Source organism: Lithobates pipiens, unplaced genomic scaffold (genome assembly GCF_037356315.1).
Source record: "Lithobates pipiens isolate NorthernLeopardFrog02 unplaced genomic scaffold, aLitPip1_a1.2 Scaffold_30, whole genome shotgun sequence".
In the NCBI taxonomy this organism is placed as follows: Eukaryota; Metazoa; Chordata; class Amphibia; order Anura; family Ranidae; genus Lithobates; species Lithobates pipiens.
The window spans coordinates 55,040,799-55,066,639 of NW_027507791.1; the positions used below are offsets into that span (position 1 = coordinate 55,040,799).

Consider the following 25,841-nt stretch of genomic DNA (forward strand, 5'->3'; position numbering starts at 1 on the left):
TTTCATGTTCATGTGACCCTCAATATCAATGTCAGATCTGTGACAGTTGAAGACTTGAATGGCTCATTCTAGGAAGGGCTTGGCACTAGGAGGTGGCTCTGTGTTTATGTGGAGTCACAGTTTACGAGAAACCCCGTTTTCCTTTCCATTCTGTAACTGCTGCAGGTTGGCAGTTGATAACAGAGGGGGCACCCATGTCAGCAGGTTTTCTCTGTGGTGCTGTGTATTGCTTCTACTAAAACACTGAAAGTCTTTGATCAACAAGATAGGTCCTCTTCAGCACCTAGCGAGATTCCAGTTGTCCCTCATAATGGGCACAGCGGGTGTACAGACCTGAGAACTCAGCACAGGGATGGTGGGAACCCCTCATAGTGGGCACAGCAGGTGTACAGACCTGAGAACTAAGCACATGGATGGTGGGAACCCCTCATAATGGGCACTGCAGGTGTACAGACCTGGGAACTCAGCACAGGGATGGTGGGCGTGTGGGCGCTCCTCATAATGGGCACAGCGGGTGTACAGACCTGGGAACTCAGCACAGGGATGGTGGGAACCCCTCATAATGGGCACCGCAGGTGTACAGACCTGGGAACTCAGCACAGGGATGGTGGGCATGTGGGTGCTCCTCATAATGGGCACAGCAGGTGTACAGACCTGGGAACTCAACACAGGGATGGTGGGCATGTGGGCGCTCCTCATAATGGGCACAGCGGGTGTACAGACCTGGGAACTCAGCACAGGGATGGTGGGTGCTCCTCATAATGGGCACAGCAGGTGTACAGACCTGGGAACTCAACACAGGGATGGTGGGAACTCCTCATAATGGGCACCGCAGGTGTACAGACCTGGGAACTCAGCACAGGGATGGTGGGCATGTGGGCGCTCTTCATAATGGGCACAGCTGGTGTACAGACCTGGGAACTCAGCACAGGGATGGTGGGAACCCCTCATAATGGGCACCGCAGGTGTACCGACCTGGGAACTCAGCACAGGGATGGTGGGCATGTGGGCTCTCCTCATAATGGCCACAGCAGGTGTACAGACCTGGGAACTCAGCAGAGGGATAGTGGAAACCCCTCATAATGGGCACAGTGGGTGTACAGACCTGGGAACTCAGCATAGGGATGATGGGAACTCCTCATAATGGGCACAGGAGGTGTACAGACCCGGGAACTCAACACAGGGATGGTGGGAACTCTCCAGCATCCAGTAAAACTGTAAAACCTGAAATATCAGTTTTGGGTGGACTAAGCCATAAATTAGTAACACACATTGATAAGATTATTTGCTTTAAGCTGATTCTTTTTATGGGTATGTCTTATAAAAAGAAAAGAAAAGCTTAAAGTGGACTCGGCTATAACTGCATGAATAAATTCCTCACATGAAGTCACAGTATACTACTTTTTTCAGAGAAGCTCCACCTTTTACCACTAAAAAGCAATCCTTGAATTCTAATCAATGCCTTTGCCTATTCTGAGAAGTCACCAGTCTGCTGCAGGCAGGAAAAAACATTTCCTCAGTCGTCGTCGTTCCCCCCCCAATGGATCACTCATACTGGATACTGTACCTTTGAAGCAAGTCAGAAGGTCAGGGGCTGATCTGTGTCACCCAAGAATTGCAGATGCACCAGGATTTCCATGACTGTGTCGCCCCTGAGCTGACATCTCAGTGCAGGAAGTAGGTGGTGACCCTGAATGATACCCGCACAAAGATGGCTCCATCATTCTGGAGCATAAGGCAGATGAAAGGCATTGCCAGGGTGGGTGAAGGGTAATAAATATCTGGAAGTGACACTGACACGTTATTAGCAGGCATACACTGAAAATAAAAAACATATCTGATGAAAGTTCCACTTTAAGGAGATTCTAGTTTGGGAAGCAAAACTTTACAGGGGTTGTAAAGCTGCAGTGTTTTTCACCTGAATGCATTCTATGGTACAGCAATCCCCCCCCCCCCCAGAGCCCCCCTTTTACTTACCTGAATTCGGTCTTTCCAGTGACGGGAACGAGCACAGCAGCCGCTGTCTCGGGTCCTCATTGGATAGACTGATAGCAGCGGGAACCATTGACTCCCGCTGCTGTCAATCAAATCCAGTGACACGGGAGCTGGGGGAGAGCGGGGCTGAGTTCTTCTGTCTGTGTCAATGGATGCAGCAGCAGGACTCAAGAGCGCACCCACACGAGTGCGCCCAGGGAAAATGGCTCTCCGTGGGGGCACTCGAGAAGAGAAGGAGCCAGGAGCGCCGTTGGGGGACCCCAGAAGAGGAGGATCGGGGCTGTTCTAGGCAAAACTCTTGCACACGGAGGAGGTAAGTATGACATGTTTGTTATTTTAAAAAAAACAAATCTTTACTATCACTTTAATTTGCTTATATGTTATCCATGGCTCCTCCCTCTCACCTCATCAACATGCTAATGACATTTTTAAACAAAATGCGTTTTACTTACATGTCTTATTTTAGACCCAGTGATGTCATCACTTGGTCCCTGTGCTTCTCTATGCAATGCAAGCAGATCATGGCTGGTGGGAGGTTCTATACCTAGCTTCCTGAAAACATCAAAGCACCCTGCCTCAGTGCTCTCAAATCTGTCAAGCTGTGATGTAACCGGCGGGAGGAGTTATGCAAATATCAAAATGTTTTGATAGGTGTGTGTCAATCTTAAGAGCCCTCAGCTGTGATGTAATCAAAATGTCCCGATGGGCGTGTGTTAATCTTCTTAAAGCGGTAGTAAACCCGCACATTTTTTATTTATTTTTTAAACCTGCAAAGCAAAAGGCATAATGAGCTAGTATGCACCGCATACTAGCTCATTATAAAATACTTACCTTAGAACGAGGCCCCGACATCCGGCCCGATCCACGCCGAGGGAGCTGACATGCTCCCTCGGTGTTTCTTCCGGGTATCGCGGCTCCGGCGCTGTGAGTGGCCGGAGCCGTGATATCGTCACTCCCGCGCCAGTCAGTTAGTCAGTCAGTCCGGCCGCTCGGCTGCTGCCGGATTTTGACGGCGAGAAACCCCTTGTGCGCATGCGCCGCTGCAGTCAGCGGTGCATACCGAGGGGAATATCTCCTAAACCGTACAGGTTTAGGAGATATTTTTTTTACCTACAGGTAAGCCTTATTATAGGCTTTCCTGTAGGTAAAAGTTAAAAATGTGGGTATACAACCACTTTAAAGCGGGAGTCCACCGGGACTCCGCGTTTTTTTTTTTTTTTAAAAGCCAGCAGCTACAAATACTGCAGCTGCTGACTTTTAAATAGTGACACTTACCTGTCCAGCGCGCCCGCGATGTCGGCACCCGAAGCCGATCGCTCGCTCGGCTGCCGGGTCCCGCCGCCATCTTGGGTATGGGAATCAGGAAATGGAGCCTTTCGGCTTCATTTCCCGGTTCCCTACTGCGCATGCGCGAGCCGCGCGGCGCAATCCGGACGGTCCCCGCTGCCTCTGGGAGCTGTGTGTTTCCCAGCAGGCAGCGGGGCACTTGCTGAAGGGGGCGGGCGCTTGCGGAACGGGGGCGTAACGTACGCCCGTTCCGCAGAGAGCTAGCCCGGAAGTGGGTGCAGTTACCTGGATTATCCAGGTAACTGCACCCCCCTCCCCCCTGAAAGGTGCCGATTGTGGCGCCGGAGGGGGGGGGGATTCCGATGAGCGGAGGTCCATTTTAGGGTGGACCTCCGCTTTAAGAGCCCTCAGCTGTGATGTAATCAGTGGGAGGAGTTATGCAAATATCAAAATGTCCTGGTGGGCGTGTGTTAATCTTCTTAAAGTGGTTGTAAACCCTTACAAACCACTTTGACCTACAGGTAAGCCTAGATTAAGGCTTACCTGTAGGTCCAAGCAATATCTCCTAAACCTATATGGTTTAGGAGATATTTGCCCGAAAACAGGCACCGCTGGCGCACTGAGCGCGGCATTCTCAGCGACGTAGCCTGGCCATTGTATTGCACAATGGTCACCTTTTTCACTCTCCTCTTCACTATCCCTTTCCTCTTTTTATTTATTTTATTTGTGTGTGTTTTGTCACTGCACGTGTGATGAGTAGGGTGTCGGTCCTCGGACCAATCCTGAAAGTCTTTGGGAGGGCGGACATAGGCCTTTTGGCTTGGTCCAACCTCCATTGGGGGGCCTACCTTCGGGGAAGCCCCCATAGTACCAAGTACCTAGGAGGTTCTGTTTCGGCAGTCCTCCCGGGGAAAGGAGGTTGTCTGGCTTCGGCTAGACGACCACTGATGAGTCTGGTACCTCAGTCCCTGTCTGGAGCCTAACGCCCGGGGGATCAGGGTATGGTCCTTCCTTGTGGAGGACATCAGACACCCGTCTGCACTTTTTAGTGTTTCACTTTTTATGTGTGTGCACTTTTTTTATGCACCTGGTGGAATTTTTTTGGGTGTGTTTTGCACGCCATGGGCTTTTAAAAAAAAAATAAAAAATTCTCAGCGACGGCTCCCGTGCGCATGCGCGGGAGTGACGTCATCGTGGCTTCGCCGAATGACAGCGGCGGAGCTGCGAGACCCCACCAACAAGATGGATGCGGCGGACTACAGGGGACAGCGGTGACTTTGCTGGCTCCTGTGTCAGGTAAGTGACACATAATGGGGTAGTATGCGATGTATAGTAGTCCATTATGCTTTGCCTTTGCAGGGAATGAAAGAGGAAGTAAACTCATCAGGGTTTACTTCCTCTTTAAGAGCCCTCAGCTGTGCTGTAATAAGCGGGAGGAGTTATGCAAATATCAAAATGTCCTGGAGGGCGTGTCGATGTTCTCAAGAACCCTCAGCTGTGATGTAATCGGTGGGAGTAGTTATGTAAATGTCAAAATGCTTTGATGGGTGGGTGTCAATCTTCCCAGAAGCCCTCGCAGCTGATGTAGACGGTGGGAGGAGTTATACAAATATCAAAATGTCTTGATGGACGTGTGTTAATCTTAAGAGCCCTCCGCTGTGATGTAATCAGTGGGAGGAGTTATGCAAATATCAAATGTCCTGATGAGATTGTGTCAATGTTCTCAAGAACCCTCAGCGGTGATGTAATCGGTGGGAGGAGTTATTCAAATATCACATTGTTTTGATAGGTGTGTGTCAATCTTCTCAAGTGCCCTCTGCTCTGATGTAATCGGTGGGAGGAGTTTTGTAAATGTAAAAATGCTTTGATGGCTGGGTGTCAATCTTCCCAGGAGCCCTCAGCTCTGATATAATCGGTGGGCAGGGTTATGCAAATATTAAAATGTTATGATGGGTGTACGGCAATCTTTTTAAGAGCCCTCAGCTGCGATGTAATTAGTAGGAGTTATGCAAATATCAAAATGTCCTGATGGGCGTGTGTCAATCTTCTTAAGAGCCCTCTGCTATGTTGTAAACAGTGGGAGGAATCTGGGATGGATGGGGGGGGGGGGATGAGGGGGCGGCGTTGCACTAGTTAGGTTGTTTTTGTTAGATAGGATTCGGCCGTGTGGCCAATGGATGTGTCCAGCTGACACACCCAATGTTTGTATGTTTGACCTTGAAACCAATAAACAGAATTTTTCAAAAAAATAAAAAACAGTGGGAGGAATTATGGAAATATCAAAATGTCGATGGGCGTGCGTTAATCTTCTTAAGAGCCCTCGGCTGTGATGTAATCAATGGGAGGAGTTATGCAAATATAAAAATGTCTTGATGGACGTGTGTCAATGTTCTCAAGAGCCCTCAGCTGTGATGCATTCAGTGGGAGGGGTTATGCAAATCATTGTCAATTTTCTTAAGATCCCTCAGCTCTGATGTAATCGGAGGGAGGAGTTATGCAATTATCAAAATGCCTTGATGGGCGTGTATCAGTCTGGAGGAGTGGGCGTTCCTAGGCAGGCGGCTTTTGCATAGGTAACACGTACATGAGACGCTGATCCTCCATGATTGTAAGAACTGAAATCCAATGAATGAAAGGGGCGGATCAGAGGCAAACTAGGGAGGAAAGGGCTAGGAGATGCTGGATGTCCTCCAGCCAGGAAATGTGGTGGGCTCTAACTTGCAGCAGCTTCTAATGCACACTGTGGGAAGCCCACAGTATGCAGGGAAATGAGAGTAAGCAGCCCAGAAAATGAGCCCATACAAGGGAGGATCAGAGCTCAGCTGTAGAGTTCATTATAGTTTATCCCATGTACTGGCACGGTGGCAGCTGAGGTGGCAGAGAATTCCGCTACCGTTGGCACGCACAGCTGTACACAACACGGTGTCAGGTGGGAAGTCTGGCAGTAACAGAGGAAAGGTTGGCAGCTCTCCCCTGTCTCTACAGTCACACCTCTGTAAAAACAACGCTCAGAATGGGAGGCCGCTGTGAGTCACGCGCCGCGTACTTCTGGAAAGAACTCGTACACAGACTGTCCGGCCCATGTTCAGCCAACGCTTGGACGTCCGTCCATTCGATCGTCTTACCAGATGAGAAATCTGGAGTGATGGGAAATGAAAGCAGACATAACCCAAACACCACCATTGTCTACGGATTTTATAACATGTTTCAAAAGCATTCAATCTGCAGCTTTTGTTGCTCCGTTCACACTTGTCAGAGCGACTTTAGAGTACAACGCTGATGCAACTTGCAGGTGATTTGTTGTCCCTCTGCAAAGACTTTAAGCCCCCCCGTTCACACCGGTGCGATTTGACAGTTCCAAATCGCATGACAAGTCGCGCCCCATTGTCGGCAATGGAACCGTTCAAACTGCCACGACTCACGTCGCAGCGACCTTGAAAAAGGTTCTGCACTACTTTTTTTTTTTTGCAGATTTCATTGCAACTTCTGTTGTCTGCAATGAAATTGGCAGTGCAAATTGCACTGATGTGCGGCTTTGAAGTTGCTCTGCAGTAGAGTGATTTCAAAGCCGTGGCAGTGTGAACGGGGGGCTCATGCAACTTTTGAAGGTTAACACAGAAGTCTATGGTCCTCTGGCTGCATGAAAAGTCAGACCAAAGTAGTGCATCAACTGCTTTGACTGTAGCTGTGACTTTAAGTCGCAGATATATGAATGGTCATCACTGAAAAACATGGGGGCTACAATTTGCCTTGAGTCCAAAGTCGCATGACAAGTCCCACAAGTGTGAATGGGGTCCCTCAAAAAGTTGTGAATGTTTTCCATGCAACAGTGGGTCCTACTTTGTAGAGGGACAACAAGTCACATCCAAAAGTTGCATCAAAGTTGCACTCCAAACCCCGCAGGACTTTGGAGTCATATAAATGTAAATGGAGCCTTAAAAGGAGGACCAGACGATGCTGCAATGAAGGTCACTTCATGTTCTGGGGTGACAACGCTCTGTCCCTAGCTACCAGTTATGTTGCTGTGTAGTCACACTGTCACAGGGGTTTCTGATGGAGGCTGCAGGTTGCTATTTTAACACTGTTGTTATCATAAGAAATCCTGCCCCAAGATATCTCTGGTCTCCCTCCCTTCTACCCAGCAGTACCTACCAACGGTGAGTACCGGGGCCCTTGGGTTGGAAGGTGGATCCTAGGAAGCACGGGGGGGGAGGGGGCGCCGACAGCCGGCTTGTCAGATTTACAGGGAAAGTGTTAATGTCATTTCAAAGGTCAGTTTTTATAAAATCTACAGCTTTCTTTAACCGTTTGCTTACTAGGCACTTTTACCCCCTTCCTGCCTAGGCCAGCTCTCGGCGCTGTCACACTTTGAATGACGATTGCGCGGTCATGCAGCACTGTACCCATATGAAATATTTATCTTTTTTTTTTTACATAAATAGAGTTTTCTTTTAGTGGTATTTAATTACTGCTGGGTTTTTATTTGTTGCTAAACAAATGGAAAAAAAAGACCAAACGTTTTGAAAAAAAAAACAAGATTTTTCATAGTTTGTTATGAAATTTTGCAAACAGGTAATTTTTCTCCTTTACTGATGTGCAATGAGGCTGTACTGAGGAGGAGGCACTGATGAGTTGGCACTGAGGCAGCACTAATGAGGATGTACTGATGAGGCGGCACTGATGAGGATTATTATTATTATACAGGTTTTATATAGCGCCAAAAGTTTGCTCAGCGCTTTACAACATGAGGGCAGACATTACAGTTACATTACAATTTGGTACAAGAGGAATCAGAGGGCCCTGCTCGTTAGAGCTTACAATCTAAAAAGGAAGGGGCAATTGATACAAAAGGTAATAGCTGTGGGGAGATGAACTGATGGAGGAAGTAGAACAGTGTTAGTTAGAAGCAGGATAGGCTGCTTTGAAGAGAAGGGTTTTCAGGGATCGTCTGAAGATGGATAGATTAGGGGACAGTCGGACAGATTGGGGTAGGGAGTTCTAAAGGATGGGAGAAGCTCTGGAGAAATCCTGGAGGTGAGCATGGGAGGAGGTGACAATGGAGCTAGAGAGCAGGAGGTCTTGGGAAGACCGACTAGAGTGGCTTGGTTGGTATGTTGGGACTAGGTTATGATGTAGCTGGGGGCAGAGTTATGGAAAGTTTTGTAAATTATTGTTAGTACTTTGAATTTTATTTGTTGGGTGAGTGGAAGCCAGTGGAGGGATTGGCAGAGAGGGGTGGAGGACACTGAATGGTTGGTAAGGTGGATGAGTCTGGCAGCGGCATTCATTATGGACTGGAGGGGGGATAGTCTATGTAAAGGTAAGTCCAATGAGGAGGGAGTTGCAGTAGTCGAGGCGAGAGATGACCAGGGAGTGAATTAGAAGCTTGGTGGTGTCATTAGTTAAAAAGGGGCGTATTCTGGAAATGTTGAGGAGGCTAAGGCGGCATGATTTGTACAGGGATTGTATGTGGGCCTGAAAGGACAGTTCGGAGTCTAAGGTTACCCCTAGCACCCTGGCATGTGGGGACAGACTGATAGATGTGCCATTGATCTTCACAGAGAAGTCAGGGGAAGGGGTACGTGGGGGAGGAAATATTAAGAGCTCAGTTTTAGATAGATTAAGTTTGAGGAAGTGGTGTGACATCCAGGCTGATATGTCTGTTAGTAGATCAGTGATGCGTGAGGAGATTGATGGGGTGAGCTGAGGGGCAGAGAGATAGATTTGGGTGTCATCAGCATATAAATGGTAGTGAAAGCCACGGGAGGCTATCAGCTGACCCAGGGAGGACGTGTAGATTGAGAATAGTAAAGGTCCAAGGACAGAACCTTGGGGGACCCCAACGGAAAGGGGAGTTGGAGAAGAGGAAGTGGAGTTGTAAGTGACACTGAAGGTGTGATGAGATGGGTAAGATTCAAACCAACGCAGAGTGCAGCCATGGAGACCACTGATGAGCACTGATAGGCGGCACTGATAAGGCTATACTGACGGGCACTGATGAGGATGTACTGATGAGGCAGCACTGATGAGGATGTACTGATGAGGCAGCACTGCTGAGGCAACACTGATGAGGATGTACTGATGAGGCTATACTGACGGGCACTGATGAGGATGTGCTGATGAGGAGGCATTGATTGGCAGTGCTGGTGGTCACTGTTGGGGCTGCACTGTTAATTAGTGCCAATGTCCCTTTAACACAAGCCGGTTATCAGCTTTCTTCTTCTCTCCCCATGCTGTCAGTGCGAGGAAAGAATAACTGGCTTGTGTTTATTTCCATGATCAGCTGTGTTTTTTTCGGTCACGTGTTTTTAGCCCCTTAGTGCGTTTTTTCCCTTTCTTAGTGTGCTCTCTCTCTTAGCGTGTTTTTTTCCTTATGCCCCGTACACACGATCAGAAATTCGGCCAGCAAAAGTTGGATGTGAGCTTTTGGTTGGAAAATTCGACCGTGTGTACGCTCCATCAGACTTTTGCTGGCGGAATTTCGGCCAGCAAAAGATTGAGAGCAGGTTCTCTACTTTCGATCAGAAAAAGTTCAGATCGGAAATTCCGATAGTCTGTACAAATTCCGACACTCAAAATTCCTACGCATGCTCGGAAAGAATTTGACGCATGCTCGGAAACACTGAACTTAATTTCTCTGCTCGACGTACTGTTGTACGTCACCGCGCTCCTGCTGGTCGAAAGTTCCGAGAACTTTTGTGTGACCGTGTGTATGCAAGCCAAGCTTGAGTGGAATTCCGTTGGGAAAAACCAAGATTTTTCGGATGGAAATTCCGCTCGCGTGTACGGGGCATTAGTGCTTTTTTCCCATTAGTGTGTTTTTAGCCCCTTAGCGTTTTTTTTGCATTTTTTCCTTAGCGTGCATATAGCATGTTTTTCCTTAGCAGGTTTTTAGCGTGTTTTTTTCAGCTTTTTCTACCTCAGCATGTTTTTTTTCCATAGCGTGTTTTTTCTTTCTTAGCGTGTTTATTCCCATTAGTGTGCTTTTCCTTAGCATGTTTTTAGCATTTTTTTCCCCTTAGCATGATTTTTCTTAGCATGTTTTTTTCCTTAGCGTGCTTTTTTCATTAGCGTGTTTTTTTTTTCCTAATGCCCTGTACACACGATCGGTTCCCCGTCGGAATAAACTCTGAAGGTTTTTCCGACTGAATTCCGCTGAAGCTGTCATGCGTACACGCGATCACACCAAAGTCCGACCGTCTAGAACGCGGTGACGTACAACGGGACTAGAAAAAGGAAGTTCAATAGCCAGTAGCCAATAGCTGCCGTCTTGTACTTGCTTCAGAGCATGCGTCGTTTCTGGCATGTCGGAACAGCATACAGATGAGCAGTTTTCCCAATAGGGATTGGTTCTGTTGGAAATATTTAGAACATGTTCTACTTCCAGGTCCATCAGAATTTGACGTAAAAAGTCAGATGGGGCCAACAACCGAAATGGTCGGAATATACAATGAAAAGCTCCCGTCTGACTTTTTCTGTCGGAAATTCCGTTCGCGTGTACGTGCGTGTGTTAGTGTGTTTTTTCCCTTAGCGTGCCTATTTTTTTTTCTCAGGCAATTGTGATCCAGGCAGAATCACCAACGATTCTTCCCGCAATCCCAAAATGCTCTAGAAAACTGCCAACTCGCACCAAGCTGGTTCAGGTACCATTCATTTTTTTTATGGCCCCTAAACGTGGGTGCGGTTCTGCTGCAATTGTCGCACGATAAATTGCACTGCAATGGAGCGAAACCGCATCTCGCTAAGCTCGATGTTCAAAACGGAGCAGGAGCTTTTATCGTGCGACAATCGTGGCAGAACCGCACCCGCGTTTAGGTGCCATTGAAAATGAACGGCACCTTCACAAGCATAATGCGAATTCTATCACTTTTGCAGAGCGCTCTGGGAATCCTGGGCAGAATCGTGGTGATTCTGCCCGCAATTGCAGACGCCCAGGTGTGAACAAGGGCCTAAAAAAGCTGAACTCCAGCTGAACACAGAGGTGGAACACATACAAGAGATTTGTTTTACCTGGTAAAAAAAAAAAAAGTGTCCATCCAGTCCTGAGTTTTACACAGCAAAGCCCTGTCTGGCAGGTCAGGAGGGCGGATTTTTCTTTGCTTTCTGTAAAACGTACAGGTTTTTCTCCCCACCCCATCCTGTGACTGGACAGTGAAAGGAGAAGCAGCACACCCAGGAGCTCATTTCTCTCTGCTCTCTCTCCTCTTATCGGAATGCTCATTGCAATGCAAAATACCGGATTGGCTGCTTCTACCTTTTTTTATATATTTATAAATAATTATTAGGGATTTCGATTTCAGCTAAGGCCGGGTGAAGTTCCTCTTTTAAAAAAAAATAGCAAATTTTGCTTATGCAGCTGAGTGAGCAAAGCCAGAGTTTCCGGATTCCCTCCACTGATCCCCATCCCCCAGATCCTCCATGTGCATTTATTTATCTCTGTCTGCTTTATAGAAGAGGCTCAGCAATGAATATACAGGACAGGATAATAGGAAGTTTATTTACACTGCGCTGACATTTTAATGAGTACAACTGCTTAGACTGATTGATGTGTGGAGGTCTGGCCAATGTCTGGGCCTGAGACGAGTCATGTGACTTGTCATATGGAGGAGTAAAACTGGGAGATTTTCGGACGAACAATCATCTGTTTTTTTATTTTTATTTTTTTGCATGCTAATTTCAAATTGATCCTGAAGAGTTTACTAAAAGTCACAAAAATTCTCGTACGATAGAATAAAAAATTCGGAAGTAATGTCATGTGTTGTAGTGTATTTGTATTGCATTTTTTAATGACAATTGTATGGATTAAACAAAAATTGTACCATCTGGCATCGTACAATAAAAAAAAAAAAAAAAAAAAAAAAAAAAAATATATATTATATATATATATATATATATATATATATATATATATATATATATATATATATATATATATATATATATATATATATATATATATATATATATATATATATATATATATATATATATTGTGTATGCCTGATCGAAATAATATTGGATGAATTGTCCTGATCGGCTTTCGAAAACTCTGTACCAACCATGAGATTATTGTACGATCTAGGGCTGCAACGATTATAATCGATTAGTTGGCCGATTATTGTTTTGATTAATCGGTTAATAACGTTTAAAAATAAGTGTGGTATATAAATTTAGTTAATATGGAATAATATCGTTTTAAAAAAAGGCAATTTATTCCTAAATCTCTTTATGCAGTGGTAAATATAAATAACCAACAACATGGTTAGGGAGTAAAATATCTAATCCACTCTGAGAATAACAGAGGAGATATACTGTATATACTATTAGAGGAGAGATATACTGTATATACTATTAGAGGAGAGATATACTGTATATACTATTAGAGGAGAGATATACTGTATATATCAGGGATGTCCAAACTTTTTTCAAAGAGGGCCAGATTTGATGAACTGAACATGCGTGAGGGCCGACCATTTTGCTTGACATTCTTTGAACCATTAAAATTCGGTCTAAGTGTGTTTGTCCGAGCACTAATACACTACCCAACAAGAATTCTCTTGCCTTGGTGGCTGTGTGTGGTGAAGAGATGAACTCAAGTGTATTATTTGGCGTATAACACACACCTTCACTTTAAGAGGGAAGCTTCAGGAAAAGAAAAAAAGAAATTTAAATAAAGAACTGTGAAGCAAAATAAGGGTCAGTGCCCATCTGCAGACCCACAATTGCCAGGAACGCAGCAGCCACCATTGCTAGGAATGTACTCACCATTGCCAGGAATGCAGCCCCACCATTGCCAGGAATGCAGCCCCACCATTGCCAGGAACGCAGCCCCACCATTGCCAGGAACGCAGCCCCACCATTTCCAGGAATGCAGCCACCATTGCTAGGAATGCAGCCACCATTGTCAGGAATTCACTCACCATTGCCAGGAATGCAGCCCCACAATTGCAATTGCCAGGAATGCAGCCACCATTACCATCAGTGCAGCCATGGAGGGCAGGACGAGCGCCAAAGACATCCTACAGGAGAATTTCCTGTTTACACAATGGCCCCTTTAAGAGAAAGTCCCGCCTCCTCTGATGGACAGAACATTCGTCCAATGGCAGAGATGGGACTTCCTATTACAGCTGCCGTGTAAACAGGAATTCTCCTCCTGTGTGCACGCACGGCACCCGTCCCACCTCCTCCCTCCGAGGCAGCCGGACTGTATATCACTTGTGACCCCGGTGCAGGGAGATCGCCGGGGGCCACAAAAGATGTATATATTTAAATAACCAGGCGGGCCGTTCAAAACCGGGCCGCGGGCCGCGATTGGCCTGGGGGCCGGACTTTGGACATGCCTGGTATATACTATTAGACGAGATATACTGTATATACTATTAGACGAGATATACTATTAGAGGAGATATACTTTATATACTATTAGAGGCAAGATATACTGTATATACTATTAGAAGCAAGATATACTGTTTATACTATTAGAGGAGATATATACTATTAGAAGAAATATACTATTAGAGGAGAGATATACCGTATATACTATTAGAGGAGAGATATACTGTATATACTATTAGAGGAGAGATATACTGAATATACTATTAGAAGAGATATACTGTATATACTATTAGAAGAGATATATTGTATATACTATGAGAGGAGATATGCTGTACATACTATTAGAGGAGATATATTGTATATAATATTAGAGGAGATATACTGTATATACTATTAGACCACTTTCACACCGAGGGCGTTTTGCAGGTGCTATAGCGTTAAAAATAGCGCCTGCAAAACGCCCTAAAACAGCTGCTCAATGCACTCCCCGAGGGCTTTCACACTGGTGCGTTACGCTGGCAGGGCGTCAGAAAAAGTTCTGCCAGCAGTTTCTTTGGAGCGGTGAACTCACTGCTGCTCCCCATTGAAATCAATGAGGCAGCGCTGCGATACCGCAGGTGGATTTAACCCCCTTTCGGCCACTGGGGGGGGGGGGTTAAAACCACCCCGCTAGTGGCTGAATAGTGGCGCTAAAACGACGGTAAAGCGGCGCTAAATATAGGTGACGCAGGTTGAAAGGGCTCTTAGAAGAGATATACTATATATACACTATAAGAGGAGAGATATACTGTATATACTATAAGAGGAGATATACTGTATATACTATTAGAGGAGAGATATACTGTATATACTATAAGAGGAGAGATATACTGTATATACTATAAGAGGAGATATACTGTATATACTATAAGAGGAGAGATATACTGTATATACTATAAGAGGAGAGATATACTGTATATACTATAAGAGGAGATATACTGTATATACTATTAGAGGAGAGATATACTGTATATACTATAAGAGGAGAGATATACTGTATATACTATAAGAGGAGAGATATACTGTATATACTATAAGAGGTGATATATACTGTATATGCTATTAGAGGAGAGATATACTGTATAAACTATTAAAGGGTGAATATGGTAAATATCATCAGATCATCAGACTCAGAGATCAAATGTTCTTATTGAAAAAAAAAAAAAAAAAAAAAAACACAATGTCTTTCTTCAAAAAAATGTAATTTCAAGAACGTTCATTCAATTTTCTAATGGTTAGTGGGGTCAAATCAACGTTCATTTCCAACCACAGTGATGGAAACATTTGGAAATAATAGAAAACTTTTTGGTGAAAGGAATTCTCAGACAGTGGATGTGGTTTTCTTTTCAGAAATTACATTCATTTTAAAAACAGAATATTAAAAACAAGAGAAAATGTCAAACATTCTTTCATTCAGCGAATGTACAAAGATTTTTCGTCTGAATATTCTCATCTGAAAATTGATCTGTGTGGCCGGCATAAGGCTCAGTACACACCTATGCAGTTTGCGTGTGATCTGTTTCAGCAGTGCTTTTTGCTGTGCGTTTTGATTTTTGCACATGTGATTTTTGCTGCAATTTGCTTCTTTTTTTTTTGCTTTTTTTTGCCCAATTTGTTGTTGGGCAGATTAAAAACACAAATTGCTGCAAAAACGCACTACATGCTTTTCTGCAGCTTCTCCATTGAAATATATTGAACCAAAAAGAGCACCATTTTGTGCTAAAAAAAAGGTCCCTGATCCTTTTCCAAATACGCAGCGGATGAAAAAAAAAAAAAGCAGAGATGTAAACGTGTCCCATAGGAAACCATGTAAATGAACTGTAGAGTGTTTCTGCAAAAGCCCTACTACTATAAGGCTGGATTCACACCTATGGCATTTTTGGCGCTTTTTGCATTTTGCAGATTTGCACCACAGATCATGTTCCATAGGAAACCATGATAAGTGGACTGTAGTCCAAATCTGCAAAATGCAAAAAACACTAAAAATGCATAGGTGTGAATCCAGCCTAAAGGGCTAATTTTAGTTTTTCTTTTTTTAAACCCATTATGTTAGGTGTGAACCTGGCCTAAGACTGGATTCACACCTATGCCCTTTAAGGCTGGATTCACACCTATGGCATTTTTAGTGCTTTTTGCATTTTGCAGATTTGCTCTACAGAAACTGTTCCATAGGAAACCATGATAAATGGACTGTAGTGAAAATCTGCAAAATGAAAGAGGCACTAAAAATGCATAGATGTGAATCCAGCCTTAGGCAACATTCACACCTGAACGTAGCGTTTTCAGGCAGAAAAAGAAAAAAAAAAATAATAAAAAACGCACGATTTTACGGCGGTTGTACCGCGATTTTGCAGCGTTTTTTTTACCACTTTTTGCCGTGATTTTGTGCAGGGCAAAAGGTCACCAACGTAAAAGAAGAAAAACGCCCAAATCTGTCCGATTAGAGCGACAAAAAAGGGGCCAGAACTTGTTTGAGCTTCAGGCGCTAAGCTTCAGGAGACATGGAGTGGAGATGTGAACCATCTCCATTGAGAATAATAGATTTTTTTTTTCCCCTCCAGCGTTTTGTAGCTTCAGGCTTCAAGCTACAAAAACGCTCAGGTGTGAATGGGGCCTAAGCCCTTGTACACACGGTCGGACATTCCGACAGCCAAATCCGTCGGATTTTGTCCGAAACTGTTGCATGCACGCGGTCGGACAAAGTTGTCGGAAAATCCCATCGTTCAGAACGTGATGACGTTATTTCATTACGAAGGGACTACGTTCAGGCTAGTAGCCAATAGCTTTGGTGTAGGAATTTGATCTGAGCATGCGTGGCACTCTATCCAATCGGAATTCTCTACACACAATCGGACAAAGTCCGATCGGAATCATGTTGTCGGAAAATTTTATAGCCAAGCTGGAAAACTTGATCCGTCGGATATACCGACGGAAACAGTCCGATAGAGCCCACACACGGTCAGATTATCCGACAACACGGTCCGATCGGACATTTTCCGTCGGAATGTCTGACCGTGTGTACAAGGGCTTAAACATTTAGTAATGAGGTTAAAAAACAAAAAAATAAAATGAGCCCTTTATAGTACAAACAAATCAAATAATCACTACTGTAAATATGACTTTCCCGGTTCTACGGTAAAAAAAAAATGAACCCCTTACAGTAGTGATTATTTGCTTTTTTTTGTACTATAAAAGGCTAATTTTAGTTTTCTTTTAACCCCATTATGTTAGTACCGTATATACTCGAGTATAAGCCGAGATTTTCAGCCTCTTTTTTGAGGCTGAAAGTGCCCCCCTCGGCTTATACTCGAGTCATCGCTGTCTGCCCGCTCGATCAGCGTGTCGAGCAGACAGACAGCGGCCATTCTATTCAAAAGCCGCGCCTCCGGCTCCGCCTTCGCCTGTGATAGGCGGAACACTGAATTTCCCAGCAGCCTGTGTTCCGCCTATCACGGACATCGTATCATCCTCGTACTACGGACGAGGATGATACGACGTCTGTGATAGGCGGAACACAGGCTGCTGGGAAATTCAGTGTTCCGCCTATCACAGGCGAAGGCGGCGGCGCAGCTTTTGAACTTTACAATGGCCGCCGACGAAGAGGGCACGGGACGGAGGCAAGGGAAGGCACGGCACGGGACGGGACGGGGGCGGCAAGGCACGGCACGACACGGGACGGATGCAAGGAGGCAAGTCACGGCACGGGACGGAGGCAAGGAGGCAAGGCACGGGACGGAGGCTCGGGACAAAGGTAGGCTGGACACACACACACACACACACACACACGGATGGAGACACACACAGGGATGGATGGATGGAGACACACACACACACAGGGATGGATGGATGGATGGATGGAGACACACACACACAGGGATGGATGGATGGATGGACACACACACACACAGGGATGGATGGACGGACACACAGGGATGGACGGACACACAGGGATGGACGGACACACAGGGATGGACGGACACACAGGGATGGACGGACACACACACAGGGATGGACAGGCATGTCTCACCCTCGGCTTATACACGAGTCAATAAGTTTGCCAGTTCTTTTGGGGGTAAATTGGGGGCCTCGGCTTATATTCGGGTCGGCCTATACTCGAGTATATACGGTAAATGTCTTAGGCCTGGTTCACACCTAACATAATAGGGTTATAAATAATATATAAATAATTAGCCCTTTATAGTACAAAAAAAAAAAAAAAAGCAGATAATCACTATTGTAAGAGGTTCATTTTTTTTTTACTGTTGAATTGTGAAAGTCATATTTACAGTAGCGATTATTTGCTATTTTTGTGCTGTAAAGGGGTTGTAAAGGTAAATGTTTTTTCACCTTAATGCATTCTATGCATTAAGGTGAAAAAACATCTGACAGTGCCTGCGCCCTCAGCCCCCCCGTTTTACTAACCTCACCCCTCGAAAGTCCCGCGCTCGTCCCCCGATGTCCTTTCCACCGTTCAGCCTGGCCGCTGATTGGCTGGAGTGGATGGATGGAAAGCAGCGCAGCCATTGGCTCGCGCTGCTGTCAATCACATCCACTGACGCGGAGCGCCGGGGGGCCGCGTGATACAGCGAGCGGCTATAGCCACCGGCTGTATCACGGGAGCGCGCCCGCAGATGCTTCTCACCATGCGAGGGAGCTTGCATGAACGTGAGAAGCACCTGAGGGAGAAGGCCGAGACAGCTGCCGAGGGACCCCAGAAGAGCAGGTTCGAGGCCACTCTGTGCAAAACGAGCCGCACAGTGGAGGTAAGTATAACATGTTTGTTATTAAAAAAGAAAAAAAAAAATTCACTTTACAATCCCTTTAAGGGCTAATTTTTTTTTTTTTAACCCCATTATGTCACTGGCCGATTAATCGATTATGAAAATAGTAATCGATTCATTTCATAATCAATGAATTGATTAGTTGTTTCAGCCCTAGTACGATCGCTCCGTATTTTTCATACGATTTTCTGATTGTGTGTGCGGGCTTAAGCCTGCAGGACTGAACAAAATAAATCTACCAGATTTCTCCATTCACACAATGCACATCTAGGCGCTTTTCAGAATCTCTAATGCAAGCTTCTCTCCTGAGCACATAGGCGATAAGGTTTTTTTTTTTTTTTTTTTTTTGCCTCTAAACCCCCCCCCCTATATTTATATGTGTTTGCCTATGTCCCTGTTAGCAAGATTTGCCCTAATTTCCTGGCCTGGCGTTCACAATGCCTAGAAGCACTGCTCTGTAGAACATCTGGAGCCGGTGCTATTTATATCCGTTATCAGCGATTGGTAACCCGTGCCGTGTTTATCTTGCAGGTCAGAAGCTCAAAGTCTCCAAAAATAAGTGACCGCACAGCGCAGAGCGTCACCCTCAACTGCCTGCCGGGTGAGTACAGACAGGAAGCCCTGCAGTAAACGTTCAGATAATTAGATTAACCCGCACCCCGACTCAACCTCCGCATTCTGTAGAAATATCAACTTCCTGCTGCAATCCAAATCTTCTCATATCTCTTCTTAAATATCTGAACTGAGTTTTTCTATTTGGGGGGGGGGGGGTCATCCAAAAATCACAGAGCTTCTGATAATGTATGGCCAAGGGTACTGATGCAGTGTGTGCTCATACGTGATGTGACCAAGCCCTTAAAGCGGATGTAAACCCTTTCCATGTACTCAGTGACTCAGTGAAGTGTCTGGCTTCAGGTGATACACAGAGATTAAAACGAATCCTCCGACAGAAGTTGTACCTGTTTACCTGCAACCGTCTTCCCCCTACATTCAAAGTGCAGAATGTACACAGGATCTCTCAGCCCTGAAAAGCAGGGGAGGAGGCGGAGAGCTGAAGTTACATCAGTGAGGGGAGCTCTGAGAGCTGATTGGAGTGTTGTCGACTAAAACATTTTAAAATCGTCTAAATGAATACTATTTTAGTCAACTAAAATATGACTAAAACAATTGAGATGACTAAAAAAACAACTGATATGACTAAAATACGACTAAAACTAAAATGGCATTTTAATCAAAAGACTAATGGCACGTACACACGACCGGTTTTCCCATCGCCATAAGCACCCAAGGTTTTTCCCCGACGGAGTTCCGACAGAGTTCCGCTGAAACTGTCGTGCGTACGATTGTTGACGTACAACACGTACGACGGGACTAGAAAAAGGAAGCTCAATAGCCAGTAGCCAATAGCTTCCATCTCGTACTTGGACCTTTTTGGTCTGTCGGATCAGCATAAAGACGAGAGTATTTCCCAATAGGAATTGGTTCCATCGGAAAGATTTAAAACATGTTCTATTTCTAGGTCCGTCAGAATTTTCGAGAAGAAAAAAAAAAAGTGAGATAAAGGCCCAAACACGATCGGAATATCCGATGAAAAGCTTCCGTCTGACTTTTTCTGTCGGACATTCCGATCGTGTGTACGCGGCATTAGACTAAAACTAAATTGAAATTTGACTTCAAAATTAACACTGGTCTGTAGTGCATGTTCATACCTCAATGCATTAAAGCAGAGCTCCAGCAGACATTTTTTTATTTTATTTTTTAAAGTCAGCAGCTACAAACACTGTAGCTGCTGACTTTTAATAAGCACACTTACCTGTCCAGGGTGCTCGAAACGTCGGCCGCCCGAGGCCGATCCGTCCATTGGATTGGGTCCCGGTGCCACCATTCCAACTAAGGGAAACAGGCAGTGGAGCCTTTTCTGGTAAGTACATTTTTTTTTTTTAGGAACATTTTTAGGTCATTTTTTTTTTAGGGTGGACCTCTGCTTTAAATAATAACATATGAGATTTTTCACTCCAGCAGTATATAATGAGGTTGAAAATTGTAGAGAAATGTTAACTAATGCATTACAATTTAAAGCGGGAGTCCGCCGGGACTCCGCGTTTTTTTAAAAAGCCAGCAGATACAAATACTGCAGCTGCTGACTTTTAAAATAGTGACACTTACCTGTCCAGCGCGCCCGCGATGTCGGCACCCGAAGCCGATCTCTCGATCGTCTCTCAGGTGCTGCCGCCGCCATCTTGGGTATGGGAATCAGGAAGTGGAGCCTTTCGGCTTCATTTCCCGGTTCCCTATTGCGCATGCGCGAGTCGTGCTGCGCAATAAGGATGGACCCGCTGCCTCTGGGATCTGTGTGTTTCCCAGCAGGCAGCGGGGGACTTTCGGAAAGGGGCGTAATCTACGCCCCTTTCCGCAGAGAGCTATCCCAGAAGTGGGTGCAGATACCTGTACTGTACAGGTACCTGCACCCCCCTCCCCCCTGAAAGGTGCCAATTGTGGCGCCGGAGGGGGGGAGGAGGGTTCCGATGAGCGGAAGGTCCACTTTAGGGTGGACCTCCGCTTTAATTACACTCATTCGATTTTAGACGACTAAAATGTACTGAAGATTTTAGTCGACTAAATACAACTAAAACTAGCACAATTGCAGAAGACTAAAATGGCATAAAATGCCATTTTACTCCTAAGACTAAAAAGCCCCATACACACTATTGGATTGTCTGCAGATTTTTTGTCTTCAGCTTTACCAAAACCATATAATATGAGGTCAAATCTTAGAAGTTTCAATTTGTTTGCAATCAGGCAGGCCCTTCCACTACATGGTTTTGGTAAATCTGAAGACAAAAATCTGCAGAAAATCTGATAGTGTGTATAGGGTCAAATGCCCTGTACACACAATCGGAAATTCCGACGGAAAAGGTCCGATCGGATTATATTGTCGGAAAATCCGATCGTGTGTGGGCTCTATCGGACCTTTTCCGTCGGAAATTCCGATGGAAGAAAAATTGAGAGCAGGATCTCAAATTTTCAGACAAAAAAAAACTGATCAGACTTTTTCCGATCGTTTGTAGAGAATTCCGATCGGACACGCATGCTCAGATCAAATTACGAGACCAAAGCTATTGGCTACTAGCCTCAACCTAGTCATAATGAATGAATGTCATCACGTTCCGAACAATCGGATTTTTCCAACAACTTTGTCCGACCGTGTGTATGCAACACCAGTTTAGGACGAAATCCGTCGGAAAAAAATCAGACGGATTTTGTTGTCGGGATGTCCGACCGTGTGTAGAAGGCATAAGACTGAGGCTCGGTTCACACTGCTGCGATGTCCGAGATTGGATGTGATTGGCACCGCAAATCACATCCGATCTCTGTGCGATGCGATTTCAGCCATACAGATAGTATGGCTGAATTCGCATCGCATTAGGTACAAACTCGTACAGGACCTTTTTTTGGTCCGCAGCAGCATCAAATCGCATGGGTGTTCACACCATGCGATCCGATTCCTGCCCGAGTTTGCAGATCGCACTGCGATATGCGAACTGATTTGGAGGTGTCATTAACTTTTAATTGACACTCCCAGCAGTTCTCATAGGGCAGTGTGAACTGCCGCCGGGAGACATGCGATGCGGGAACCCGCAGTGGATTTGCAGCGTTCCCGCATCGCAGCAGTGTGAACCCAGCCTTAAACTAAATCGAAATTCGTTGCCAAAATGAACACAGATTGGAGGGAAGGGACACACCCCTCTTCACATAGCACACAGGAACAGAGCTGAGGCTGTCAATTAGGTCCCTCCCCTGTCACCTTTTTTTCCCTTGGTGTCAGGAAAACTTGTCAGAAGTGATTCACACTGATTGCAGAGGAAGGAGGCAACGGACAGAAATGATACTTAGTGCTCTGGATAGAGACAAGTACACGCTATAGAGGGATATGCTTTGTTCATATTTCATGTCTGAGGTTTACAACCACTTTTTGACAAAACTGCTGGGTGTGCAGCATACACATTACAAGTCTCATTCACACAGACATGGTAAAAACTCAGGAATCACCCAACGTTTTGGGATCATCTATTAAGCTTGAACGATTCCTCTGCAGTTTCCTGTGCCGAGTGCTGGAACATTTTTGCACTCCATACCCCAGTACTGCAACTATGCCGGAGTGATCTCTTCCCTGACAGTCAGTCACAGCAAGTTTACATCTAGAGAAGCCTTTTTTTTTCAGATATAGCCCGTAAAAAAAATAAAAATAAAAAAATAACCCTTCCTGCTTGCAATTTTTAAGTTTTAAGGCCACAGATCCACCTGCAGAGGGTAATACAGAAGCTCTTTGAATGAACACTGAATATTGCGATAAAGACGGTTTGGTGTTGAGTCATGAAAATGCTGCCGGCTACCACAACAGGAAACGGAGCGAAGGTGTCATTTATGACTCTTAGAGGCCGCTATCTGATCGCATTTTAAGAAATTAAATGTTGATGCGGTTTGAACTTTGCAGCGAAAGGTTTCCATAAAACTAGTCGGTTATTGTGTATATATGTCAACAAAGAGCACTGTAAGAATGTGGGTGAGGTGCCCAGAGCAGCCAATCAGAATTGACGCTGCGATCTGAATAATTGCTTAAAGAGACCTTGTCAGGTGTTGAAAGGTTAAAATCTCTTAATTCCCAGCAATAGAAGACATTTTATACTCTCCTGTCCTCCAGCGCATTTCTTTACCTCCCCTCCTTCCAGCTCTGCGGCCTCCATGAGACTCTTCAGCTCTGGCGGTGTCCCCGACTGTGTGTTGGTTCCTTTCTCTGTCCTCGGTGCCACTGCTGGAAACAAAATAAAATTAAGAGCTTTACAGCAACGCATTTTAAAATGGTTGTAAAACTCAGACATGAAATATGAACAAAGCATATCCCTCTAAAGCGTGTACTTGTCTCAATCCAGTGCACTAAGTGTCATTTCTGTCTGCTGCATCATTCCTCTACTATCAGAATGAGTCAATTCTGACAAGTTTTCCTAACACCAAGAGAAAAAAAGGTGACAGGGGAGGGACCTCTAGCACAGTCTGTGATTGACAGCCTCAGCTCTGTTCCTGCTGCTGTGCTATGTAGAGGGGGGTCTCTTCCCTCCAATCAGCTCTGTTTCTGCTGCTGTAATGTGTAGGGGGGGGGGAGGAGTGGTGTCTCTTCTCTCCAATCAGCTCTCAGGGCTCTCCTCATTGAGCTCTGCCGAATGTAACTTCAGCTCTTCACCCTGTTTTCTGACAGCTCAGACAAGCTTTCCAAATTCTGGATTTCGAATGACTTTAGAGAAGAGGAGACTGCAGAGTCGTAGTTGAGATCTGTGCACTGCAATAATGCATGTGCATTGCCCTTTGCTAGCTTAACAACTTTAAGGAACTGCCTAATATACCAAAATTACACACAAAAAAAATGTTTTTTTAAAAATGCATGTACTATTTTTTGTAATGCAGCACCACAACGCATGGTAGTGTGTGTAAGACCCCTTTCAAACTGGAGCGGTGCAGGCGTTAGCGGTAAAGCAATGCTAGTTTTAGCGGCGCTTTACTGCTGTTATAGCGGCGCTTTTCGGCCGCTAGCGGGACGCTTTTAACCCCCGCTAAAAGCGACCCGCTAGCGGCCGAAGAAGGGGTTAATAGCACCCGTGTTGCGGCACAGCTGAAACGCTTTGCAGGCACTTCAGCAGCGCTGGCCATTCATTTCAATGGGCGGGGTGGTGGAGGAGCAGTGTATACACCGCTACTGCACTGCCCCAAAGATGCTTCTCGCAGGACTTTTTTTCCCCCTGTCCTGCAAGTACACCGCCCTAGTGTGAAAGCACTCGGGCTTTCACGCTGGGGTGGCTTGGGAGGCACTTTTCAGGCGCTATTTTTAGCGCTAAAGCGTCTCAGTGTGAAAGGGGTCTTAGTGTGCCTTGTGGTGCACTGCAGTACATGTTCATTAGCAAAGTGCATTGGGGTTACTAATGGCACTGCAACTCACAAATGCGCAAAAGACTCTGTGGGTGCCGCCCATCTTTCTTAGGACCAATTCACACCAGAACGCAGAGCGGTAGAGGCACGTCCCGTGTGCGTTTCCCACACTGCATTGAAAACGCACTGTCTCTGCGACCTGCTGCGGGTGTCAACACATTGTTAACAGCACCCCATGCAATGTATTTCCAGCATCAGATCATATTGGTATCACAGTGTCATGCGATTTGATGCAGCACTTTGCTTTGTGCGTTTTGCAGCCCATTCAAATGAATGGGATGCAAAAATCGCACTGCAGGGGAAAGCACAGGTATCTCACAGGACTGCAGACTGTGTACCTGTGCGAATATGGCGTGAACTGGCCCTTAAGACAAACAGTCTTGCAAAAAGATAGTTATGCTCTAACAAAACACTGAGCATAATAAACCTTCCTATTGGGGCAAGTCTTATGGAGCGCACCTGCTTTCTTATTGGAATGCTATATATCGCCTTTATGGATTGCACCTGGGAATGAAAAACGGGACTTTGAACACTCAGAAAAAAAAAAGTGTAGTAAAAAATAAAGTTTTTATTCATTAACCACTTTCAGACCGGACCATTTTGCTGGCCAAAGACCAGAGCACTTTTTGCGATTCAGCACTGCGTCGCTTTAACTGACAATTGCGCAGTCGTGCACCGTGGCTCCCAAACAAAATTGACGTCCCTTTTTTTCCCACAAATAGAGCTTTCTTTTGGTGGTACTTGATCACCTCTGCGGTTTTTATTTTTTGCGCTATAAACAAAAAAATGCGACAATTTTGAAAAAAACTAAACGCATTATTGTTTACTTTTTGCTATAATAAATATTTTTTTTTTTTTTTACTAGTAATGGCGGTCATTTTTATTGTGACTGCGACATTATGGCGGACACATCGGACATTTTGACACATTTTTGGGACCATTGTCATTTATACAGCAATCAGTGCTATACAAATGCACTGATTCCTGTGTAAATGACACTGGCAGTTTAGGGGTTAACCACTAGGTGGCAGTGTAGGGGTTAAGTGTGTCCTAGGGGCGTGTTGCTAACTGTGGGGGGCGTAGGTAGGTCACTGATCTGTGCTCCAATCATAGGGAGCAGAGATCAGTGACACTGTTGCTAGGCAGAATGCAGGCGATGGCGCGGCGGAAAATATAAAGGGACGTACCTGTACGCCCATTTGCCTGTCCGTGCCATTCTGCCGACGTACATCTGTGTGCGCCGGTCGGGAAGTGGTTAAGATCATATCAAAAGGGAAGCGAAAACACATAGTGACATTGAAAAACACATGAAGTTACAGCATAAAAATATGGAAGAAGCCCAAACCAACTGCCAACCAGACAGGTGAAAACCAACGCGTTTCAACGTGTGAACTGAGAGTCAATCCTTACTTTGACCTTTTACGG

At 45.3% G+C, this 25,841-nt stretch overlaps 1 protein-coding gene across 1 annotated transcript in view; it reads left to right on the top strand.

The window, feature by feature from the left end:
* The window catches only part of MTMR11 (myotubularin related protein 11), a 129,703-nt gene that overhangs the window by 16,256 nt on the left and 87,606 nt on the right, over nucleotides 1-25,841 (top strand). The window contains exon 2 of the mRNA XM_077464249.1: nucleotides 18,969-19,038. Within this exon, the coding sequence (XP_077320375.1) occupies nucleotides 18,969-19,038 (70 nt within the window). The remainder of the gene's footprint in view (nucleotides 1-18,968; nucleotides 19,039-25,841) is intronic.